General features: G+C 36.3%; 2 protein-coding genes and 1 long non-coding RNA gene across 6 annotated transcripts; 2 read left to right on the top strand and 1 right to left on the bottom strand.

The window, feature by feature from the left end:
- Positions 1 to 5604: 5604 nt before the first annotated feature.
- Positions 5605 to 11198, bottom strand: LOC107625790 (pentatricopeptide repeat-containing protein At3g12770). Of its 3 annotated transcripts, none has more exons than XM_016328505.3 (3): positions 10880 to 11198; positions 8966 to 9208; positions 5605 to 8470 (listed from the first exon to the last, which is right to left on the bottom strand). In XM_016328505.3, the coding sequence occupies exon 3, from the start codon at positions 8184 to 8186 to the stop codon at positions 5664 to 5666; it is 2523 nt and encodes an 840-aa protein (XP_016183991.1). In that variant the 5' UTR covers positions 8187 to 8470; positions 8966 to 9208; positions 10880 to 11198; the 3' UTR covers positions 5605 to 5663. The 3 variants fall into 3 exon arrangements, with proteins under 3 accessions (XP_016183991.1, XP_088359908.1, XP_016183992.1); XM_088503782.1 differs by having other exon boundaries at positions 8966 to 9731; positions 10880 to 11147; XM_016328506.3 differs by lacking the exon at positions 8966 to 9208 and having other exon boundaries at positions 10880 to 11173.
- Positions 11199 to 15215: 4017 nt separating this feature from the next.
- On the top strand, positions 15216 to 19049 carry LOC107627706 (uncharacterized). 2 transcript variants are annotated; one of them, XR_002357834.2, is made up of 5 exons: positions 15216 to 15367; positions 16842 to 16898; positions 17062 to 17567; positions 17646 to 18433; positions 18716 to 19049. XR_002357834.2 is itself a non-coding variant. In XM_088503885.1 (4 exons), exons 3-4 carry the CDS (start codon positions 17442 to 17444, stop codon positions 18234 to 18236), a joined length of 717 nt encoding a protein of 238 aa, XP_088360011.1. In that variant the 5' UTR covers positions 15216 to 15367; positions 16842 to 16898; positions 17062 to 17441; the 3' UTR covers positions 18237 to 18684. The 2 variants fall into 2 exon arrangements, 1 of the variants encoding a protein (XP_088360011.1); XM_088503885.1 differs by lacking the exon at positions 18716 to 19049 and having other exon boundaries at positions 17646 to 18684.
- Positions 19050 to 22227: 3178 nt separating this feature from the next.
- Positions 22228 to 24119, top strand: LOC148575219 (uncharacterized). Its single transcript, XR_015905226.1, has 2 exons — positions 22228 to 22642; positions 23889 to 24119. It is a non-coding gene; the product is annotated as an uncharacterized LOC148575219 (long non-coding RNA).
- Positions 24120 to 25421: the final 1302 nt, after the last annotated feature.

Below are 25421 nucleotides of genomic sequence, written 5' to 3'. Positions count from 1 at the left end.
TATATCCATCTTTCGACACACGTTAAAAGTGTGGCTGTATGTCTATTTTTCGACAGTTTCAAAAGCGTGGCTACAGGGTTATACATACAGCCACGCTTTTAAGCGTGCCAATAGATAAAAGCATGACAAAAAGTAAAGCGTACCAATAGATCAAGAAAAGCGTGGCGATAGATCAACCGGCATGCTTGCAGATGTGACCCTTTCAAAAGCGTGCCGGTAGCTCAAAAAACGTGGCGAAAGGCTATCGGTACGCTTTTTCGCACTTTTTGACACGCTTTAAAAGCGTGGCAAAAAACGTATTTTCTCGTAGTTCCACATGGCAACATCTAAGGCAACACGCAAGGGACGTGTTGCCCACATGGTGACATCCCAGGTAACATGCAAGAGGCATGTTGAGTGCTTTATCTGTATAAGGTGAGGCTCGCTACCATTTTACTTCATTGCAAAGAGAAGAGCTGTTTGTGTATTGGTGGTGTGAAGGAGGGTACCATAAATATGGTAGTGTATCACAACAGTTAGATTATACGAAATACTCATAAGGGGTTGAGTTTTGCGTGTGAGAATCCGTTTTCGTTTATGGTTCTATGCACCATGACGTTCGTGGAGCTACAGTATGATCTCTGTCAAAGCATAAAGAGCATCAGCAATATTCTGCAACGGAATTCCGTTATCGTATTTGATAGCTTAATACAGTTTGATATTATGCCGATCATTGATGAAGCAAGTATCCTGCGTATGTGAAATTCACTGGCAGACTCAGGTGCAACAGCCAAAGATTGAGTTGTATGTTGAGTTTGAAAATACAAATGTAGATGGGATTCAACATGATTTCAGATATGGAAGATAATAGAGCTAAAGTGTACGAAGGAATAAACAGTGATAGCGAAAAAAAATTCGAAACTACCTACGAAGCCAATGAGAAGGACGAGGATGGTGATATGGGAGGTGAGGCAGTAGTGGAAAATGTAGTGGTTTCACCCACAGTCAATCAACTGATAGACTTTCTACCTTTTATGCATAGCTTGGATCTTGACACCATGCATGTACCGGAATTTTTCAAATATGCAAACATGGGTACTTGAGGAGTGAGTAATACATTTTCCTTAATTTATATTTTGGATAGATCAATGAGTGACAATTTTTTTTTCTATAGATGTTGCTAATGTTGAAGACGAGGAGTTCAGGATCAGAAAGTTGGTCATTGCGATAACTAAGAGTTACACTATCTCTAGAGGAGTCAATTACAATATTTATGAGTCTGAACCACAGACGTTCTATGCAAAATACAAGACGTATGGTTGTGAGTAAGATTGACTTATCCGAGCCAGCTTGATACAGAAGAAAGGTTGTTGGGAGATACGGAGATATAATAGAAGGCACACATGCACCATCGGAATGTTTTCACAAGATCATTCAAAGTTGGACTCAGACACAGTTGCTGAGACTATAAGGCCATTGGTTAAAACTGACCTATTCATGAAGGTAACATCTATAATTTTTAAAGTCCAATCAAGGTTCAACTACACTATCAGTTACCAAAAGACTTGGTTGGCAAAGCAGAAAGCCAGAAATCAATAAACCAAAGTTTTTGGTGGTTGGAAAGAATCTTACCAAACTTTACCAATCCTTTATCCATCCCACATCTAACATTCTTCAGTCATGAAGTTACACTCCATGAACAGTGATGCAATGGTCTTCTACTCTAATGATTTTTGTAGGTTCAGAGATAGGTTGTGCATACTCAAAGTGGTGCATCACTCGATCTGCAGGCACTACAAGAAACAATATAATTATCGATGCAAAAAATTGACGGTCAGATTTTTCATTGATATTTTTTGACAGCTTATCGTCGATAAAATAAAAAATAAATTATTAGAAATAAAATATTAAAATCGACGACCATGTCATCTATTATTTTAGCAACCTTCTAACGTATTAGTATTATCGTCACATTGCTAACGAAGTGGTGGGTTGAAAACTTTTTTCTTTAAAATCGACGGACTGGTTGTCTATTTTAATAATTATAATATCGACCGCTTTTGTTGTCGATAAATTTAGATGATCAAGATCTTCTTTCAAAATCAAATGAAGGGTATAGATATTTATATAAAATAAACGGCTAGAAAGCTTATTTTTGTTTTAACTAAAATCGATGAAAATTGTCGTCAATTTTTATCAACAAAAAATCATACACGCTTTTGCTTCCAGCATCCATCGTTTTAGTCAATTTCTCACTTAATTTTTACGTCAAAAATTAACCCCAAACCTTTAGAGAATCAGAATTCAGAGTGAGGCTGCTTCTTCTTCTCCAACGCCTGAGAGTAGAGACTAGAGATAGAGTCACGGTCACGGAGAGAGGCAGAGAGCAGATCAACAGAGTTTCTTCTTCTCCGACGCCTGAGAAAACTTGCCATCCTCCGCCTGAGAGCAAAGCTTCTTTTTCTCCTCCTCCGTGTGAGCCCGTCTTCTTCTTCTGCCAAGATAAAAGGTGAGGAAGGTTGAAGTAGAATGGAATGAAAGAGCACGAAATTTGGACTGAGTTAGTAGCAACAACTTCGATTTCTCACTACAGCAACATCAACAACAGCCCAAGTATCAACAACATGGAACAACCACAGTAACAATGGCAGCGAATCCAATAGCCTACGAGGGTTTAAAACTGAGCAAAGACAGAAATGGACATCAAGCAGGATAGGACAGAGTCAATAATAGAGCTTTATGGCAAGACAAGACAGAAAAAGATTAGTCTTACCAAAGGAAATAAGGGGATGGAGCATCGGCAGCTCCGGTGATCCTCACCGACAAGGACAGAACTGGCAGAAGCAAAGCGAAGCTAGAGCAAACTTGCAGAGTTTCCGGTAGTCGCTTTCGGCAACATCAGCGCGGTTCCCGGTGACCAGAGGCGCGGTGGCACAACCTACAACAATTAGTCTCTCTCTCTCTCTCTCTCTCTCTCTCTCTCTCTCTCTCTCTCTCTCTCTCTCTCTCTCTCTCTCTCTCTCTCTCTCTCTCTCTCTCTCTCTCTCTCTCTTCGAAGCCCTATACTTGTAGCCGCGACGGCAACGACGAAGCCCCGCTTCCCGCGGCAGGGACAGTCTCCAGGGGCGACGGCGAGGACGGCGGGAAAGCACCTCCTCTCTCGCGCTTCTTCCTTTCTCCTTTCCCGATTCCCTATTTCGATCTCCTTCTCCCTCTCCCTTCCTGATCTGCGACAACGACGGCGACGGCGGCTCCCAGCCCCGCCGGCGTCGTCCCTTCCTCCCCTCTCTTTTTCCCGATCTTCACTCTCTCTGCTTCTCCTGTGTGTGCGTGTAGCGTGTGAGGTAAGAGTTGAGAATGTGTGAGTTAATTTTGAAATTAGGGTTAGATTTGGAAAAAGAGGAGCAAAGATAGTTTGGTAATTTTAATAAAAATAGGAGATAGAGTAGTAATTAAAAATCAAAATTAATTATTTTTGAGAATACCATTTATTTATAAACTCATCAATTAGTTTTAAATAGCTATTCTAATTTTTAAAAAAATTAAAAATAATTTAATTAATTTCCTTAATTCATAAAAGTAAATTTAAATATCTTTAATAAAATTATTTCTATAATAAAAAGCTCAATTTAATAAAATAAAACATAACTCATTCATAATTTAAATTTTCTGAAAATAAGAGGTGTTACAATATTTACTTTTGCAATTTTTTTATCTATTATTTTTATCATAAAATTTTAAATTTACGTTTGTTAATAACAATCGCATCGATATTACTGAAACCTAGTTAGCATAATCAATTTATCAGCTCAACTAGTTTGACACATTAGTTTTACAATGTGATTAGATAAAACAAAATTTAAAAAAAAAGAAAGAGAAACCATTTGCCTGCTTAGTATTAGGAAAAGGTAGAGTACTAACTTCAAATTCAGTTACAAATTTAAATATAATTTCTTTTTCTCATGATTAGGTGAATATGTTAATATGGTTAAAGCAGCATCACTGATACATTTTATGATCTATATTGCTTAAACTAAAATGTTTGTGGTTCTTTTTCCTATGCTATTCAAGTGCATTCTTATTCGCTTTTAGTTTTAATGTATACCTATTATATCTAGTTGAGTTTGTCAGATATTTTAACTGTTAGCATTGCCAATTCATTTGATTATGTAAGCTGCTGCTATTACTGAATTATTAGAAGAAATAGTCTTATTAGCCAAAAGTGTAGTCAGTATAGGGGAGCTGAGGTTAGGGACAAGATTGTGAGAATATGACTAGTGAACTGGAATTAATTCTCTATATTCTTTCTTTCTTTGTTTTTGATTTGATTTTGAATTGGATATTAATGTCCCTTGCCTGGATAGAATTGCTTGCTTCGATGATATAAAATCGGATTATAACTATTTTCTATCTTCTTCTTACGGCTTCGTGAAAGAATTGCCGAGAAAACACTGAATTCTTGTGAAGATTTCTTTTTTCCGGAGGTACGTTTCTTCTAGATGGAATTTTAAGTCTACTATTGCAGGTTAACACTCTTGCAGCTAAGTTATACTCACTTGGTGGAGATTGGGCACGCTTAGGCCTTGATACATTGTTCTTTGATATATGCCGTGGGACAGGAACCATTGGTCGGACATTAGCACTTAAGTTGGTATGGAAAAACAAACACATGCATGTGGGTTTTATGCAACGAAACTATTTGAGAAGTTTATTGGTGAGTTTTTGTGGTCTCTTGTTTTTGACAGGAAAATATTCAGATGAGCCAAGTCCAAGTGAGGAGTGGTTTAAGCAAGGGAAAATGGTAACTATTATTTGTTTTGCATCCATTCCTTAGACTTCTTTTGTTTGAAGGATGTAATAATATTTCAATGACTTATTAGACATGGACACATATTTTATGATAGGGTAGACAAACTAGATTATAGGCTAGTTGGTCATATTGGGTCGTCGATGGTGAGCAACCAGAGCCATTTGTGCAGGCTAGGACGAGTGCACCTCTAGAATGCATATCGTTAAAGAGCTTCTTTGCCTCAACAAGATCACAGGCCTTACAATACCCATATAACAATACATTATAGGTATACTCATTAGGTATGTAGTAACCCTTTTTGAATCATCTCAAACCACAACTTCCTTCCTTCACCAAGCTGTTGCTTCTTGCAGAAGCCTTTGATTACTATTGTGTACATGACTCTATCTGGGAAATACCCTCTATCCTTGACATCAATGAAAACCTGAAATACCTCAGAATTGTTCTTTCAAGAGTCCATCAGGACTCATGCCATTCCCTAGAACCTGCCTAAGAAGTTCGTATCCCTTCGAAACCTTGTCTTGCATAATACCTGTACCAGCTATCCAACAGTCTCAACATTAATGTCAGCCACAACACCAGATTCCAACATATGCTCATACAATGTCCAAATCAGATCATCCTCCCCACCTTCAAACAACCCAACCAAATACTAATTGAATAATGTCATTTGAGCATGTAAAAATTAGTATTCAATTGGCACACAACACAAGCCAAACGAGAGGGAGAAAGGAAAAAAGAAAAGAAAAGAGAAAGGTTTGAGTATTGGAACGGAGAGTGGAAATGGCGCTAAAATCTAAGGTTGATGGAATGAGTTTTGGACATCAAATAAGATGTTCTTGTAAAAAATAACTTAATTCTCAGCATGTCCTCATCACCAGTAATCATTACAGGAGCATTGGCCATCAACAAAGTGATGGAAACGATTAGCATCCCTTACAATAATTTCCCTCTTAACTATTCTTGATATGTATTTGGTAACATTATGACAATCAACACAGACACGAAGGTTTTTTGTGATCCTAATCAAGCTTCCATATGGTGTGCTCAAAAGACCAAATGCAATAGCTAATCTCTCACTATGCCCCCAAAGCAACTTAACCTTCATTTCCTCATTCACATCACGAAGCACACAACTAGTATCAGGAACATAGCCACAAGCCTCCACCTCAATCCTCAAGTTTTCCAACAATTGATGAATATCTTCCCACTTAGGATGTGAATCATCACCAGCAAAAAATGTGTGAAGTTCATTTCCTACTTCAATCAAACTATAAGCAGGTGTTTTCTTCAGTCCCCTTGTCCTCATGAGGCCTCTTATGTGATTCACTGCGTCCCATCGTCTTGCTTCGGCATATATGTTTGATAACATGACATAAATTCCAGAGTTTAAATCATTTAAAGAAAGTAATCTATCTGCCATTTGTATCCCCATATTGATATTCTTATGAGTTCTGCAACCACTGAGCAAAGCTTCAAGCACATCAGTGCTTGGTTCGAAAGGCATTTGTTTCACCAATGTGTCTGCTTCCTCGAGATGGCCTGCTCGACTAAGAAGATCAACGAGGCAAGCATAGTGTTTGTCACTAGGCTTGATGCCATGATCTCTTTCCATACTGTGGAACAAAGTTTTACCTTCTTCAACAAGGCCTGAGTGACTGCAAGCCGTTAGGAGTGAAATAAATGTAGTTTGATTTGGTTTGACTCCCTCCTCTATCATTCTGCCAAAGACACCAAGAGCTTGATGTCCATAGCCATGCATTCCATAACCCATAATCATTGAGTTGCACAATATACTATCTTTAAAAGGGAATCCGTTGTTGAATAATTTCTTAGCTGAGTGGATTTTTCCACACTTGGCATACATATCTATCAAAGCTGATATATTAATTGCATCAAGGGTGTAACCATGTCGGATAAAATGAGCATGGATGCTCCTACCTTTCTTGAGAGATCCTAGGTGGGTGCAACAATGTACTAGACTAACAAGAGTCACAGAATTGGCAGCCACATTTTCTTCTTGCATCTGACAAAACAATTTCAGCGCATCCTCTGCATAGCCATTTTGGGATAAACCTACCAGCAAAGCAGTCCAAGTAATTACATTCCTTGTATCCATTCTTCTGAAAACAGTAATTGCCTGCTTTGTGGCACCACATTTACAATACATGTCAACAATTGCAGTGGACAAAACTAGATTCGGTTCAAATCCTTTTCTAATGATATAGGAATGGATGGATTTTCCACTTCTCAGGTTAGATGTAAGACAACATCCCTGAATAAGGCTCACTAAGGTTCCTGAATCAAACCCAGCACCAATTTGAACTAGTCTGCTAAAAAGAGCAAAAGATTCATGTACCATACCATTTTGAACATATCCTGAAATCATAGCATTCCATGAAACCAAAGTTCTACTGCACATACTATTGAAAACCAACGAAGCACTATTAGTTTCACCTATCTTACTATACATGTCAACTAAAGAAGTCAGCACAAACACATCGTTGCCCATGCCACACACAAGGACACAACTGTGAAGACATCTTCCAAATTTTCTTAGTCCACTTTCTCCACACACCTTGAGTAAGCTTGCCATTGTCACACGACTCGGCCTTATTCCGCAATTAATCATCTCAAGGAACATCCGAATCGCCTCGGTAAAGCACTGCCACTGCACATAACCCCCGATCATTGAGTTCCAACAAACAACATCTCTTTCGGGCATCTCATCAAAGACTGCTCTAGCATCACCAAGTTTCCCAAACTTCACCCAGAAATTTATAACCGAACTCCCTACAATTGGATGCAAATGTAATCCCTCTGCAACAGCATCCCTAACAACTTCCATCCCCATCTGAAAATCCAACAAACTGGTGCAGGCCTTGAGAGCAAACATACAAGTATAACTGTTGATATCTATATGACAAGACCCCATCATTTTAAACAAAATAGGAACCTCCTTACACTGTTGGTTTCTTAAATACCCAGCCATCATGGCATTACAAAGAAAGGTTTCCGGGTGAGAACATTGATCGAACACCTTGCGGGCAATGCCAAAGAAACCCAAACCAGAGTATGCCTTGATAAGTTTTACAACTAGAAAGCTTTCATTGTACACACCGTTAATAATGATCTGAGCGTGGATGGACTTAACATGGAAAAGGGTGTTAGAGAATTGATGCAACAATGAGGAGAATCTGAAGAAAATGGAAGGAGGTGATTGGTTGAATGAGGCATATTGAAGATGACGAGAAGCATTGTGAATAAGCTTGGAGGGTATCATGGGCTTGGCAATTGCATGTGTGAGGTGAATATATGATAAAGGCACAAACCATGCATATGAGAAGGTAGCGATATTGAATTCTAGAGCTGTGTTTTGGCCAACCAATTTATACATGATACATTTAGGAGAGTGGCAAGGTTACTGTTCATGTTCTTTGTCTTATCCATTTCTATCCTTAGATAAAAGCTTCTCTTTTTGGTGTGTGTCACTATATCCTTCTTCCGGATGCTTTTTTTCCCTTTCCTATAGCTATAGGATATTAGGAATTGGCCTCGTCTGGCAGCATGTGCTTTAAATAATGGCATTGGAAAGTCACCAAATATGGTGAAAGCTCGAATTCCCCAATGTCTTACAGCGTGCTGGTGATAGATGGAAATTTCAGAAGTGAATTAAAGTACCTGTTAGTTCAAAGGGATTAAATGTCAATGTTGATAATCAAAGAAGTGTGTTTGAAAATCGGACAATCTATTGTTGAAAATCTTCTCCTCTACATGTGTCATTGATGTAAAGCTTACCTATAAAAAGCGGTGATCACTTGACAGAAGGACAATTTTTTTTTAGGGAAAGAATCCAATTTATCACTTCTTTCCTATTACCTATTTTAATGCATCAAATATTTTTCATTTACTCAAGCATCACCATTATCAAATGCAAACACTTCATTGTCATTCACACTCTTTCATTTACCCAAGCATCAGCATTATCACACAAACACTTCATTGTCATTCACATAGTCACAACTTATATTGGGAATACATAAAAATCGTCTCTAGTACAAGTTAAATCCACAAACATTACAGAAAATAAATAAAATATGAAAGAATGGACAGGTTCTGTGTGACTTGCACAATATCACATCATCATAAGAAAAAGAATAAAGAAGGAAGCAGTACCTGACAAAACAGTGGAAGAAGAGAATAGGAGCACAGAAAAGGGATGAAAAGGGGGCACAACTTCACCGTTGGTTACCGTCTGCCGCCAACATCTATGACTTTGTCTATTTCATCTAAGCTGCCCTTGGACATGAGGTTGCTGTCTTCCATCGCCAAAAAATCTACGTGAATGAACCATGGTGGAGGCAAGTCTTCATGGAGCAATCGTTCATCATTCTTTCTCATTCTCAAATTCTCTCTCCCCTAGTTATTAGTGATGTATGTATGACTTAAATTAAAAACATGAGCACACAAAACCTTTGATATATAATTTTTTTTTACTCGTTTCGGGCAATCATGACTAAAATAGCAGGCCCACTACAACACTCCAAAACAACAATGCAGCATATTCCCTCTTTTTTTCCCTTTATTCATTTGTTTAGAAACCATGAATGGAAAGGAACCACCTAACTTCAAAGATTATGTCAGAAACTTTAACAAGGATAACTCAGGAAAAATGTAATAACAATATCCAAAGCCGACAAATTACTATCTAAAAGATTAAAGCAAGATTCGCTTAGGGAACTAACATGTGCCTATGACAGAGAAGAGAGCTCCGTATGAAACAATTATGATAATTCCAACTACAGAAAATTCAGTGCGCGTACACACATTATTAGAAATTATATAATTTACTTTAGGATCTATCCGCAGAAACAACTTTGAGTACGTCATATTATTTCATTTGGCCAATCTTTTCTCAGGCAGTTATCAATCTTTATTTTTTCTGCACAAAACCAGATGTTAAATCATAAGGTTCGTCAAGATATAAGCTCCAACATATATGTTCATAAGGAAAAAGGCATGAAAACCTCAAGCTCGTCATAGGAAGTCAAGGTTTGTAAAATAAAAAGTCCAGACTTTATGAGATATACTTGTATTTATTTATTCATTCACAAAAATGTCAACTATACTGCACATACATCAGAGAATTCTCAACAGTCACAGGATCAAATAATGCTTCTCAAGAAGTGTTAGTAGCGATATTTATGGCAGGTCAGAACAGTATGAAAGTTCTTAGGAAACTAGACAAACATTACAAAAGTTTGTTTCTCTTGCAAATCATCAACAGCATTACACTACACATGAGAAGCTAAGAGTCTCAAAGATCAAAGAGTTATCTTCACACACAAATTTTCCTTTCACCACATGTTTTATAAGCCTTATCAACACTCAGGACCAAAGATTCAATTGTAAGATCAGAATACTACACATAGGCAATACCAATACAAAGGCTTCTTGTTGAGAGAATCCCAGCTTCTTTCCAACCATTTTCATTCTCACAATATTTAAACAAATTAAACAAGATGGAGAGCGTGTGTGATTTGATTAAAACATCAATCAGCATTGTCAAAATATCATTCCTTAAGATGCAGTACTTTAATCACAATCAACACTAAGCAATTCTCCTCAAGTAGTTGAAAACAAAAGTAAAGGAGTTGCTGCTGAAAATTATTATATAATTTAACAATAACATAAATTCACAACAAGCTCAGGATCACTTTGTGCAACAAGTGCAAACATACAAGTAACAACATCTACATTCTAAAAGCAAAGAAACAAGAAAAACATGCATCTACAAGACTAATTACCCTTAGCCTTATCATCTGCCACAACATTGAGATGAGAAAGCTATTGAGGAACTCATCAAGTTCCTCATAGAACCCAATCGCATATTATTTATTTAACAATACTACCAATTTTTTAACTTATGCACAGCATAAGAAACAATCAAGCTTCAGCAATAATAGGATGCAGAATCAATAACACCATATTATCAGAATTAGTAATCAATCTCCAACAATCATTTTGCTGAAATAAATAATTCGCAGAATCAAGGTTCAGCAAGGACGAGAAGACGACAACGATGTTTACCTGCTAAAAGGCTGCTCCGTTGCTGCCTGGTGGTTTGAACGACGACAAGCTGGTGTCCAGCGGCAGCGATGATCAAAGACGACGGCGTAATAGGCGCCTCCGCGATGAACCGTGGTCTGTGGTAGGCTAGTGAGGAAGAAAGGGGAAGAAGGCTGTGGCTCCCTGGCTGGTGTACGCCTGCGCGGTGGTGGCCGTGGGAGGTGACTGAAGCAGGGAGAGGAGGCTGGAAGCTTCTCACCTCTCTTTGTTGTGTTGTCACTGTGACTGTGTCTGCGTCTGGAACCGCTGATCCAGGAATTGGGTTCGACCGAGCTGGGCTAAGTAACCCTTGGTTCTGATCCGTTTGAATGATTTAATCAGACCAATTTCGGGAGACACCAAAAAAAAAAAAAAAAAAAAAAAAAAAAAAAAAAAAAGAGCAAAGCTGGTCTAATTTAATATTTATTAATTATTATAACAATTAATAAATATTAAATAATAAAAATTTAGATTATTTTTTATTAATTTTTTTGTTATCAAATTATTAATTAAGGCCGGAGATGAGTCCATTGGAATTCGACTAGTTAATAATTCGATAAGTTGAGTTCATGACAATGAAATCTATGAGTTGGTTCGATATATAAGCCTTGTCCCACTAAGTGGGGTCGGCTACATGAATCAAACGACGCCATTGTGCTCTGACATGTATCATGTCTACGGAGAGACCGTTTACATGTAGGTCTCGTTTGACCACCTCATGGATGGTCTTCTTAGGTCTTCCTCTGCCTTTCGCCCTTTGTCCATCTTCCATCTCATCCACCCTCCTGACTAGATGTTCTATCGGTCTTCTTCTCACATGTCCAAACCACTTGAGACGCGATTCAACCATCTTTTCCACAATGGGTGCTACTCCAACTCTCTCCCTTATATCTTCATTCCTTATTTTATCCAATCGCGTATGACCACTCATCCATCTCAACATCTTCATCTCTGCCACACTCAGCTTATGTTCGTGCTCCCCTTTATCCGCCCAACACTCCGTACCATACAGCATAGCCGGTCTTATAGCGGTGCGATAGAATTTACCTTTAAGTTTTAAAGGCACTTTTTTGTCACATATAAAACCAGATGCACTCCGCCATTTTGACCAACCTGCTTGGATCCTATGATTTACATCATGTTCAATCTCTCCATTGTCCTGTATGATGCACCCAAGATACTTAAAACTTTTAACTTTTCGTAGGGTGCTTTCTCCAATCTTCACCTCTATATTGGGGTTTTCCCTTCTCAGACTGAACTTACATTCCATATATTCCGTCTTGCTACGGCTTATGCGCAGACCATACACTTCTAGAGCTTCTCTCCATAACTCCAACTTCTTATTTAGGTCTTCCATTGACTCTCCCATAAGGACGATATCATCGGCAAAAAGCATGCACCATGGCACAGGCTCTTGGATGTGCTCTGTGAGTACTTCCAAGACTAATGTGAAAAGGTATGGACTTAAGGATGATCCCTGGTGTAATCCTATACCAATAGGAAATTCCTCTGTCACACCACCTTGAGTCTTCACACTAGTTGTGGCCCCATCATACATGTCTTTAATTGCCCGAATATATGCGATCCTTACTCTCCTCTTTTCTAAAACATTCCATAAGACCTCCCTTGGTACCCTATCATACGCTTTTTCCAAATCAATAAACACCATATGTAGATCCATTTTATTACTACGATACCTCTCCATCATCCTTCTTAATAGGTATATCGCTTCAGTGGTAGATCTGCCTGGCATAAATCCAAATTGGTTCTCTGTTACTTGTGTCTCTTTTCTCAACCTCCGTTCTATCACCCTTTCCCACAATTTCATAGTATGACTCATAAGCTTAATCCCTCTATAGTTTCCGCAACTTTGTATATCCCCCTTATTCTTGTAGATAGGTACCAAGGTGCTCTTTCTCCACTCATCAGGCATCTTCTTTGACCTTAAAATCTCATTAAAAAGCATGGTTAACCAGTTGATGCCTTTTTCTCCAAGACCCTTCCAAACCTCAATCGGGATATTATCAGGTCCTACTGCCCTGCCATTTTTTATCTGCTTTAAAGCCTCTTTTACCTCGAAGTCTCGAATCCTTCGATAGTAGTCAAAGTTTTGATCTTCTTCCCTTGTGCATAATCGACCAAGGCTCGGAAGAGTCTTCTGTCCCTCATTAAATGACTCGTAGAAGTAGCTCTTCCACCTTTCATTAATCTTCTCCTCTTGAGCCAACACCTCTCCATCCTTATCCTTTATGCACTTAACCTGATCCAAATCTCTCGTTCTTCTTTCTCGGCTCTTTGCGATTCTATATATACCTTTTTCTCCTTCTTTCGTGCCCAAAGACTGGTAGAGACCCTCTATGCTCTTGTTCTTGCTTCACTTACAACCACTTTTGTCTCTTTCTTAGCCGCCTTATATTTTTCCCAGTTATCTGTATTGCGGCATAAAGACCACTCTTTAAAGCATTCCCTTTTTATCTTTATCTTTTCTTGTATACTCGCATTCCACCACCAGGACTCCTTGTCTCTTGGTCCTATTCCTTTAGATTCACCAAAACTTTCTTTTGCTGTTCTTCTAATAACTTCTGCCATCTCCCTCCACATCTCTTCTGTGCTTCCATTTTCATCCCACTTTGTCTCTTCTCCTACCCGTCTTAGGAAGCTTCTTTGTTCCTCACCTTTCATCCGCCACCACCTCATCCTTGGGTTCTTCGTATGATGTCTTTTCCTCAACTTTTGCTCAACGCGAAAATTCATGACGAGCACCCTATGTTGTGTTGTCAAACTCTCTCCCGGGATAATTTTACAGTTAATGCAAAATTTCCGGTCGACTCTCCTCAACAAGAAGAAGTCGATTTGAGAGCTTGTCATGCCACTCTTATAGGTTATAAGATGTTCGTCTCTCTTTTTAAAACATGTATTTGCGATGAGAAGATCAAAGGTTGAGGAAAAGTCCAAAATAGTTTTACCCTCGGTATTGATCACCCCGAAACCATGGCCTCCGTGAATACTCCCATATCCAGTCACTTCTCTCCCAACATGGCCATTTAAATCTCCTCCTAAGAAAATCTTATCTCCCAAAGGTATGCCTTGAACCAAACTCTCTAGATCCTCCCAAAACCTTATCTTGTGTTGTTCGTCCGAACTCACTTGCGGTGCATAGGCGCTAATCACATGGAAAGCACCTCCCTCCACCACAAGTTTGATAGAGATGATCCGATCTCCCACCCTCTTGACATCCACTACGTCCTTCTTCCACTGCTTATCCACAATTATTCCAACCCCATTCCTATTCTTCACCTTTCCTGTATACCAAAGTTTGAAACCAGAAGTATCCAACTCCCTAGCCTTTGCACCAACCCATTTCATTTCTTGTAGGCACATAATGTTAATCTTCCTCCTTGTCATGGTGTCCACCACCTCCATGGACTTTCCTGTTAGAGTGCCTATGTTCCATGTCCCAAATCTCAACCTTCTGTCGCTTCGACCTTTACCTTTTACTTTGTGAACTAGCTTATTTACCCTCGTCCGTTCACGAAAACGCGAGAACCTTTGCTCATTTAACACTACATCCGGGCACCGATGCAGCGGCTCTTGCTTTGACACCGTACTCGAGCCATACGGCGCGTTGCTTTCGGGCAACGACCTAGCTTTAGCGCAATAATGTCTTTGATTCATGTCATGGGGGTTCGGCTATATTTTTATGTTGGTTGCCGAAGACCTAACACAACCCTCCTCCTTTATCCGAGCTTGGGACCGGCTATGTACCGCAAGTGTAACATAGGCGGAGTTATATAATATATATATATTATTTTGAATTTTATATATGCATATATAATTATCATAGATGGCATAAATTACAATGGATAGAGATATAATTTTTTTATTTATATAAAATTATTGATTATATTTATGACGTTTGAGTCAGTTTGTGAACTTTAGGTGTGTCGAGGTTGAACTTTATAAATAAGCTCGATTATTAATGGATTGACCCGTAAGCTAAACTCAATTTTCGTGATTCAAACTTAAAGTTGATCTGACTGTGCAATTCGACTCACTTCCAAACTTTAACACATTGTTTGGAATAAGAAATTTTGAAAAGAAAGAAAATGAAAGAATAGAAAATGGATGGAAAAGCCCATTTTTCATTGTTTGGATCAAAGAGGAAAATGAATGAAAAACAAAAAAGTTACCATGGGGCCCATACAATTTTTTCCTTCTCAATGCTGCGAAAAAAACTGCAAGAGAAAACTAAACAATGTTGAAATTCCAAAGTTACCCTTTCAGAAATAAAAAGCAAAATCCCTAACCCACATTCTCTGGAAATTTGATGTAAGTGTTTTCTCTTCTCCTATTTTGCCGGCGTCTTCAACAGAGCCACCGTAGGTTCCCACCATCCTCAACATCACTAGTAGCTTCATTGTCATCGTGAGAGCTCCACCGCGTCTTCATCCGTGTATCCGGCAGACGAAGGTGATGTTCTTTAACACACTCCCTCATAACACGATTTTCTTCCATTGTGATGCGTAATTTTCCAGTCATTCTAGATAAAGACTGTTCAAGAACTTTTGATTTCAATTGTTCTTTAGCTATCTTATCCTTGAAATATCCAAGCAATCGACTATCATCATTTATATGTTTTATGTTGCTCTCTACTATGTCTTGTTATGATCTCATTTCAAACTTCAATTTTGACTTTCCTGAAATAGTTATGTAGATACCCACAATAGTTAAAAGATACAAATAGCAAAACACAGTATGAATATAATAAATTGAATTTCAAGTTCATCATAAATTCATTTCAGAACCTTTCTTAGGAAATGTGGTCATTCAAAAATTAAAACTTAATTATTTGAATTCGACAAAGAAGGGACTAAATAACTGTTAATTTGGACTATTCAATGCAATAATATTTTGAATCAAATACTTTAGCAGTGTGATGTAAATCTTAAATACTTTGAAGGGTTATTTAGCCCTTTTGTAGTACTAGCAATTTAAGACTATAGTATACACTTAGATACAATAACAAGGTCATTGAAAAGAACTTAAATTGGTAAAAAGAAATTCCTGTTAGCAATTTAATATTATAGTATACTTGTTTCTAACTTAAGGTTATTCGGTCAATAAACAAACACTATTTAAAAAGAGGGACAAGTTAGTATTGTGCAGCCATCAAATTAAAGGCAGGGGCCTACTTGAGTAAGGAAAACATGTTTTAGAACATTCTTTGTTAGGGAAGACTTTGCTGCTATAAGGCTGGCTGTGGGACTACTCTACCATACATCTATGAGCTTTTGATGGCCTTTGAATTGGTTTAGTTTCCTGGCTGCTATACAGTACACATGTTTCTATTTGTTCTCAATTGCTCATGGATAAAGTATGTTTCCTCCTTGAAAAGTTTAAGAAATTTTAATTGCATACTTTATATTTAATTTTGTTAAATTTCAATCTATATGTATGTAATGATAATTACCGTTGATAAGTTCTAATTATATTCTTATTGTCTAAAAATAGAGATTAATTTTTGTGTTATATACTGATATTAGTATACTATAATTATTAATAAACAAAATTTTAAGGAGATGGGAGTTTCAAATTTAAATTTTAATGTTCATAGAATATGTACACATGTTGCTCAGTTATGACAATCATTTATACATGTTTGATTTCTTAACTTTTTTTTTATTTGTTTCTTTTTTTGTATTGATTTGATTTCTTAATTATATCCTTCTTTTATTTCCTTTTTTATCTGCACAACAAAGCATTTGTGCAACGCATTTTCAACTATTTTTTTACATAATATACAAAGTGCTGTGTTGGTTAAATTAGTTTTTGGCCATCTAAATTATTAAGTGCTTTTAGTAGCCAAGTCCATTGAATTTTGGTGCTAATCCAAGTCATTGAGTTTATCATGTGATTTACAGTTTTCGCTTATCATTTATGACAGTGAGCTTTGGAATCGAGTTTAGCATTTACAAGTTTGCGATAAGTACCTCATAACAAGGTATTATTTTTATACCGTGTAACATGACACCATAATTTTATATAAAGCTTTAGTTTTAGTTTTTTGTTTCACAACAAATGAATTGCTAAAATGTGACCACATATATTACTTTCTAGTTATGTTTATGTTTGATATGTTCACTCTAAACATTATATTTTCATAGATGAATGGTGAAAATATCGAGGATGCGAATGTAGAAGACAAAACGAACGTCATACCTGACTTAGGATTTCAAGTAAATCAAGTCATATCTACTGACCTGTATCATCCTGAATCAATACAAATCTTAACTCGTGTCAGGGAAGAGTTAGAAAAGAGACAACATATTTGTGTCACATCTCTTTCATGTGTTACGGTGCATACGTTGTATTCTTTAGAATTTTTATCACAATATAGGCCTAGACAAATCAGTTACGAAAATTTGGAAAGAGAAAATAGGCGTACGCAGTTAATGACACAGTTACTGAAGCATATGCCAATGTTGTGAAGACTTTGAGCATAGCAATAGGCTCTCACATAACAAAGAATCACATAAAGAATAGAATGAAGACATTGAAAGATCATTTTGCTGAGACATATGACTTATTTCATCACTTAAGTGAATTTGCATGGAATCCTGTAACTAGAAACTTTGAAGCTGAAGAGGAAGTTTGGCAAGACTTCATTAAGGTATCTTAAACTTTGCTGTTATTACTTATACTATTGATGAAGTTAGTCAACGAATAATTTCAACACTTGTTTATGTAGGAGAAACCACAAGCAGAAAAATGGAAAAAAATGCAAATTAAGCATTATGATACTTTGAAGGAGTTGTTCGGAGCTGATAGAGCTACTGATAAAGGGGCTACTACGTCACGAGAAATAATTCAAGAAATTGCTAGAGATCACATTGATTTGAATGACTCATTTGAAAACGTTGGATTTTCTGACATAGATGTTAATATGGGACATGATACCCTAACATTTCCTGCTAATTTAGATTCACCAAGTGGTCCTCATAGTCAACTAAATCAATTAGGTGGGACTTCAACGTCAAGAAGAACAAAGCGTAAGTCTCCTATGAATGCTTTTTTGGAGGCACAATATGAGAAAGTTGCTTTGGGAATTACTACCATGGCCGATGCTGGCAAAGAGGGTACTTATCTGTCTAGCAAGCTACATGATGTAGCTCAGAGGCAGGATGAATCAGCTGAGAGACAAGCTTCTGTGGTTGAGAGGCAAGTTTCGATTGCCGAAAAGCAAGTCTCGTTAATTGAAAGACAAGTTGCAATTGCTGAAAAATGGTTGGCTATTATGCAACAAAGTAGGCCTCGCCTTTATAGCGAATCAAATGTATGAGATATGTTGACTGAATTGAGTCTGATAGGATCAGCTCGGATGCAGTGTTATCAGTTTTTATGTGAAAATGAGCAGAAAAAGCGCCAAATTTTTGGGATCCCACCTAAAATGCGATTGGATGCTCTTTTTCATTTCATGACAGCTGCTGGTGTTCGCTTAGGAGATATGGTACTTTCATAAAACATTAACCATTACAGGTATAACTTTTATACGCACTTAATTTTTGATTAATTTGAGGTTATTGCTTTCATTAATTGATTATGTGTTTCTGAGTGTCATATACTATTGGTATATCTTCATGTATTTAAAGAAGATATCATTTTCTGTTTTATTTATGTTAACTATGGTTGGAAATCACTTTATGTATATATACTTTGAGATTGATTGGTTGTTTAAATAGAAAGACATCGATAAAATAGATTATCATGATCAACTCTGATCTTTGAATTAAGTTGTCTTTGTTGTATATGTTCTTGCAGGAATCATAACTTGAAAATGTTTGGGAACAAGAAGTACATTGCTTAGTACAAGTAAAAATTTATCATGTGTTAATATTTTTTACTCGGAAAAACTTTATTTTTTTGAAGTAGATGGGTACAGATGGCTCAAGCTATGTAGAATTGATTTTTTGGAAGTAGGCGATGTCGCTGACCATGAAGAATTACCCTTTTGAAAAGTGTTGTCTGGTGATAAAATAGTACTCTCTAGAAGTTCTTTTGGTTATTACTTTTTTGGCGTTTTGTTTTATGTTTATAAAAATTGTATATGATTTTTGGTCGCACGTACTTGGAAAGAAATGCTACCAACTTTTGATAATATTTTATTTTGTAAATACAATTTAGTGAAATTTTTTTTTAAATATACTTAAGGAGATTAATAATGTAAAGTATGAGTAGTTTTTATTATTTTTTTACGAGATTATGTATTTCTATATTTTTAAAAAGAATAATATATATTCTTATTTATGACATTAAAAGATAATAGAAAAGAATGAATTCATAAAAATAAATTCAAAAAATTATTTTTTTAATGAAGAAAACACGTTAAAATTTTAAAATATAATTTAGATAATTTTTTTATTAGAAAAATAATTTAAATACATTGGTATATTATAATTTATATATAATATAAACAAGGGTATTAATGTAATTTCAATTGGTTATAATTTTCTCTCTTCTTACTTTTTCTTTCATCCAAACACAAGAAAAATTTTCTTCTATTTTCTTTCCATCCATTTTCTCTTCATCCAAACAACATAGAAGAAAATCAACTTTTCCTTTCATTTTTTTTCCTTCTATTTTCTTTTCTTTCATTTTCTTTCCTCTCATTTTCCATCTTCCATCCAAACAAAGTGTAAGTATAGTATTGATAAAAAGTGTTGACCCTTTATTTTTTAAAAAATTTTCTTTCTCACAACTTTACCATTTCAAATTTAACTTCAGGGTCTCCTCGACTCCTCTCATCACATGAATTTATGAGTAGATAATATGGATAAATCCAGTTATATAATTTATCCATGTTACTTTTCATATATATATATATATATATATAGTAATTGGGTACTAAAAAAATGGTCTATGATCATGGTAAAAAATCATTACTATAACTAGTAAAAAGGGTAATCATAGATCTATAGTTACGGTTTTTGATCTATAGTAATGGTTTTTTCACTCCTATTTTATACTGTGATCACAGCTTAATCTATGATCATGATTTTAGCGTGACCATAGCTTATTTATAGTCACCTTATTTTAAAACCATGACCATAGTCTACTCTATGGTAATCCTATTTTTAATCTGTGACCATAACCTACTTTATGGTCACCCTTTTGTAAAACCTGATCATATGCTAATCTATAGTCACGGTTTTAGTGTGATCATAGTTTATCTATGGTCACTCTATTTTAAAACCGTGATCATAGCTTACTCTATGGTCACCCTTTTGAAAACCCGTGACCATAGCCTTATCTATGGTCACCCTATTTTAAAACCGCAATCATAGCTTATTATGTTTTCTGAGATTCATTTTTTTTAAAGTATAATCACATCCCAAAATTATGATAATCACAAAATAAGTCTAAAAGAAGAAATTCAAAAAATATAAATAATAAAATTTATATAAACTAGATATATTTTTAATCCAAACAACACAAATTAAAATAGGGTATAATTTATCCATTACATGTAATATTGAGTAAAGTCTCTTAAAAAAAGTATAGAAGACATCAAAATATTATATTTAGATAACTAAAGTATATATGAGATCCATTCCATCTCATATTTTTATGAAAAATAATATTTTTCATATCATATCCTTCTACTAGCAAAAAAACTAAACATGTTGGAATGGAATAAAATACTTTTGATAATATAATACAGTTGAATAATGAATGTGACACATGTTTAATAAGTCAATTAACATTATTCGGGAGAGGACTATATTAACAAGTCAATTAACAATAGAAAAGTACCCATAAAAAAATTTCAATGACAATGAAGGAAAAAAAGGTTTAATAAGTCAACTAATAATATTATGAAATACATATAAAAAGATTATGAATTATTATGAATTATTCTGTATATACAAAGGAATGATGTATGAGAGAGCACATGGCACAATTTTCAAATTATCATATTCTTAAAAGTCTATGCAGTCTAAATTGCTATAATACTACGGTCAAATAAAAAATAGACTAGCAGAATAAAAAAGTAATGTCTGTCTTTGGTGTTGAGGTGATTATGTATGCAATCAATAAGGTGAAAATAAATTCTATTAAAATTTGTCACAAGCCTGTTAAAATCACCACAAATAAGATAAGCATCGTACAAGTCAATATCCCAAACTGGCATATTACAAATATGAAAATTTCTGCCAATTAAAACATAGATTGTATTTATACCACACAACAAGGTAAAATACCATAAGAATAACATAGCCTTTACATTAGCAGATCAATTTTTCAAATATGCAAATCCATCAAATAGACTAAACTATCAATTCAACCCAAAATTTTACATCTGCAAAATAAATAAATAAATATGATGATGCTGATCACCATCAACAACACATCTAAAATGATAGTTCCAAGACAAAACTATTAAAGAATTTTGAACATCGTGTATCATATAATGCCAGTAAGACAATGATAAATAATTTAAAAAATAACAAAAAATTAGACTATTTTACTCACATGATTATAAAGACACTCAATTAGACAACACAAAATAAATAATGCCAAATTATCTTTAAGACTAAAATCAGTATATACATTCTGTAAAGAATAATTGACAGTCCACTATCAATTCATTCATACCAACTACTCAACTATAAATGAAAGAAAGTAAAAAAAAAATCTCAACTTAAATAATGAACAACAGCAGCTAAGACAAACATAAGCAAGAGGTACTCAGCTAGCATTAACTTGCATACGCATGCAGTACTTTTTAATGATTGAGTAATTAGTAAAAAAAATCAACAACAAAATAAAAATAAAAATTCTAATAAAAAATTCATACTTAGTTACTAATACATCGCATCAATTAACTTGAGCAAACAAATTCAGCTTCTTATATACACATAAGCACTAATAGCAAGATTACAACTCTAAGCCAAAAGTAATAAATTTTTCAGCATTAGATTCTAGTAATGCATTTAATATCGCCTTAAGATATTCAACATTTTCATAAGTCCTTTCTAAATGTGTAACCTTGCCAACTTTCAAGCCATGCCACCAACACTTAAAACGCCTTTTATGGCAACAACATTGATCCTTCTTAGGAGTGGCAGCAATACCCGAACCCGCGGGTACCCGACCCGCCCCCTACCCGGTCGGGGCGGGTTTAAACCCGACCCGCAACGGGGCGGGTTTGAAGCGTGGCGGGGTGGATGAGCGGGGCGGGGCGGGGTCGGGTTTAGGGTGAACCCGTCCCTACCCGCCCCGGAGTGCATAAATATATATAAAAAAATTAAAAATTAGGGTTACTTGACTTCACTTCCTCGCCGCCGTCACTCATTTCATTTCCATTCTCAAATCTCAACCCTAGGCATTAGGCAAACTCTGAAGCTCACTTCGTCACTCACTCACTCTTCACTCCTTGAGGCTTGAGGCTTCAGGCCTTCAGCTCTTCTCCAACTCTCTAAGGCTGTCAAGGACCACATCCTCTGCTCAGCTGCGCCAGTAAGTCACCGTCACAGCTCGTCCGATCGTTCGCCGTCGCTCACCAAGACACCAACTGTCCTCATTCATCTCGGTCGCCTCGCCGCTGTCGCTCATGGAGTTCACGTCGGCGTCGCTCCCACTTCTCGCCGTCACTGTCCTCGCCGACTCGCCTCTCCAATCTGCGGTCTTTGGTCTGTGCTCACCTTGTCGTCCCTCCTTCCTCCGTCGTCGTCTCTCTGGTGACTGGTAAGCACTAAGCACTTCTCACTCAATACTTACCGCCGATGTGCATGTTCAGTTTTTTTTTTAATTTAATTTTTATGATTTATGTTTTATGTTAAAATAGTTAAGATAAAACTAAAATTAATTTTGATTTCAAAAAATTAATTTCTCGCTCTGGTGACTGGTAGATTCCTGCATTGTGTAGCTCTTTTTCTTGTAAAATTCAGTCCATGGAAAATTCAGGGAAGAATATGTTTGTTGGCTCAATTTGTCAGACTTTGTTAGGCTAAAGCTTGTAAAATTGAAGTTGTTTTGGCTTCTTTGATGATTGGTTATATGGAGAAGAAGAAGTGATTTATTCTGATTTTGCAATTATCATTGAGTAGTGAATGGACTCTTCAAGATTAGAGTGACTTGGTTTATGAAAGGGAATATGATCAAGGTGTTATAATTATGAAGAGAATCAAAGACTGTTCTGTTTTTTCTGTTAAGAACAAAGGCCAGAGTAATAAGTTTAGTGTTAATTATGTTATGAACTTTGTTTATCTGTTTTGGTATGTTGCATTTTTTGGTTGAATAAATTTGGCTGAATTTTGCCTAAAACTTGTGTGATTTTTGTGCAATTTTACTACACTAATTAAACAGCAGAAGTGCAGAACTGATCAACAAATTTTGCTGATAATTCCATTCCATGCATCTTGTAAATTTCTTCCTGTCCATGTTATAAAAAAAAATTCAGTATTTCAGTTATATCTATCTAAAGAAATAAAAGGGTATTGACAATTCTTTCTTGGTCATTATGATTCACTTTCCTAATCTCTTAATTATAAAAGTTGAGTGATGAATTATCAAATCATATTCACGTAGTTTACTGCTACTGCTACTGTTACCAAATGAATTTTGAATTTAATAAAAGTAATCTCTAAATTATAAATCTAAATAAGCAATTGGACTTCAGTTCTAAGCTTTCCTCGTCGAGTTCCTTATTTTCCTTGTCAAGTCTAGTAAGTTCTTCATGGAGTAATTGGACTTCAGTTCTAAGCTTTGCCACGGATCCTTCGAGCTCTTGGAATGCTTCCTAATAAAATTAACAGTTTTGTTTATAAATTGAAATTCAAGTTTTGGAGATATATATCAATCAAGATAATGCACATTTTTATATTGTATTATGTACCTGTTCATAATTTCTCTTCCTCTGAGCACATTTTCTGCTGGCCTCTCTTACATAGTACCAATTAATTTGCTAATTGTTACATCTTTTGATTTTCAGGTTTAAATTTTGATTTGCAAACTTTTAATGATGATGAAGATGTTGAAAGTGATCAAGAATAAGGGTTGAAGATTCCTTTATATCTAATATTGTAATTTCTTTATTATGGTGTTAAGTTTGTAGTGATCTAACACTTTTTTTTTTAATTTCAAGTTATTTGAGCTAATGACATTGTATGAATTTCATGTTTGTATTTTAATTTATTTATGAATTTTAAATTTTTTGTCTTAATTTAGATATGAATTTGTTAAAATTAAAATATTTAATTTTTATAGGGGCGGGTACCCGCAGGGGCGGGTTCGGGTACTGCAATTTACTATCCGCGGGTTATGACGGGGCGGGTAGTACCTAAGTTATGGGACGGCGGGGCGGGGTCGGGTAGGGTAAAAACCCGCCCCTACCCGCCCCACTGCCACCCCTAATCCTTCTTGCTGCACATCAACTTCTCATAGAAATACTGTTATTTTTGTGAAATAAATAATAAAGATAGAGGCTTCATAACATTTTATTATGAACTTTCAAAAAAAGAAACTTGCTATTGGAATGAACAAAAAGTTGTAAATGAGAACATAAAACAGAAAATTAGGATACAATGACATACTACAATGAATGGCTTCATGTTAAAATAGGAATGCAGGCTTAATGAAATAGTTTTCGGGAAGCAACATCACCACAAAATGTGATTACAATGACAAAAAAATCAAGGTGCTGAAAATCGATTCGAATTGGCCGGTCGAACCGTGAACCACTACCAAATACGGTTCGGACAGAAGCCAAAACTGGAGGATTGAGAAACCGACATTGGACCGTCGAATCGGCCAGAAACTGGTCGTCGAACCGAACCGTAACCCGGCCGATTTTTTAAATTTTCCCAAAAACGGCAGCATTTTTCTTTTCCAACCCTAACTTCCCCAACCATTGCCCCTCTAGGCCTCTACTCTCCAGTTTCAGAATGGGCAGAAGCAGAACGCAAAGCAATACTCCCCTCTTCTCCAGTTCTCCTTTGTCTCACCATCATCGAAGCCACCAGCGCAACTTCCATCTAGCCAACGTCCAGCCACCACCGTTTGAACCACTCGCGCCCCCTTCCCCCAACACCCCCTCCTTCGTGAATGTCACCCAGAATCTTCAAAGTTCAAAAATCAAAACCCAAACTAAAACCCTAGGTTCTTCAACGACGCCGCCACCACCGTTCGTGGTTATTGGCGCCTCCGCGGCTTCCTTCTTCCCCTGTCCAGAACCAGATCCTCTCTTCTAGCTCGGCACGTCGTCCATCCTCCCGTGGTTTCTCTCTCCGAGGCTCGAGCTGTGCGTTGTTGTGTCGCCGTTATCTCGCTGCTCGTCGTCGTCTTTTTGTCATCCTGCTCTCTGTCGAAGGTTAGTGGCACTACTTTTCACTTTTTCCCTTTATGCTCTGTTGAGTCTGTTCTAAATATGATTAGTGATTTTCTGAATGTGAAATCAATCAAAGAAATTGATTTTGTGTTATTGTCAAAATTATTACTAAAAATGGATTTGTTAATCTGCTGCTGC

The sequence above is a fragment of the Arachis ipaensis genome, chromosome B2, assembly GCF_059453495.1.
Source record: "Arachis ipaensis isolate K30076 ecotype BB chromosome B2, ASM5945349v1, whole genome shotgun sequence".
Lineage (NCBI taxonomy): Eukaryota > Viridiplantae > Streptophyta > Magnoliopsida > Fabales > Fabaceae > Arachis > Arachis ipaensis.
Note: the sequence above shows the minus strand (reverse complement) of the source record. Positions and strands in the feature narration are given on the sequence as shown.

Excerpts from the sequence above, each read along its gene's own strand:
- LOC107625790 (XM_016328505.3), bottom strand. The coding sequence starts at position 8,186 with ATGTATAAATTGGTTGGCCAAAACACAGCTCTAGAATTCAATATCGCT.
- LOC107627706 (XM_088503885.1), top strand. The coding sequence starts at position 17,442 with ATGAAGACATTGAAAGATCATTTTGCTGAGACATATGACTTATTTCAT. Across the intron at positions 17,568-17,645 it reads TTTGGCAAGACTTCATTAAG|GAGAAACCACAAGCAGAAAA; the intron begins GTATCTTAAACT and ends TTGTTTATGTAG.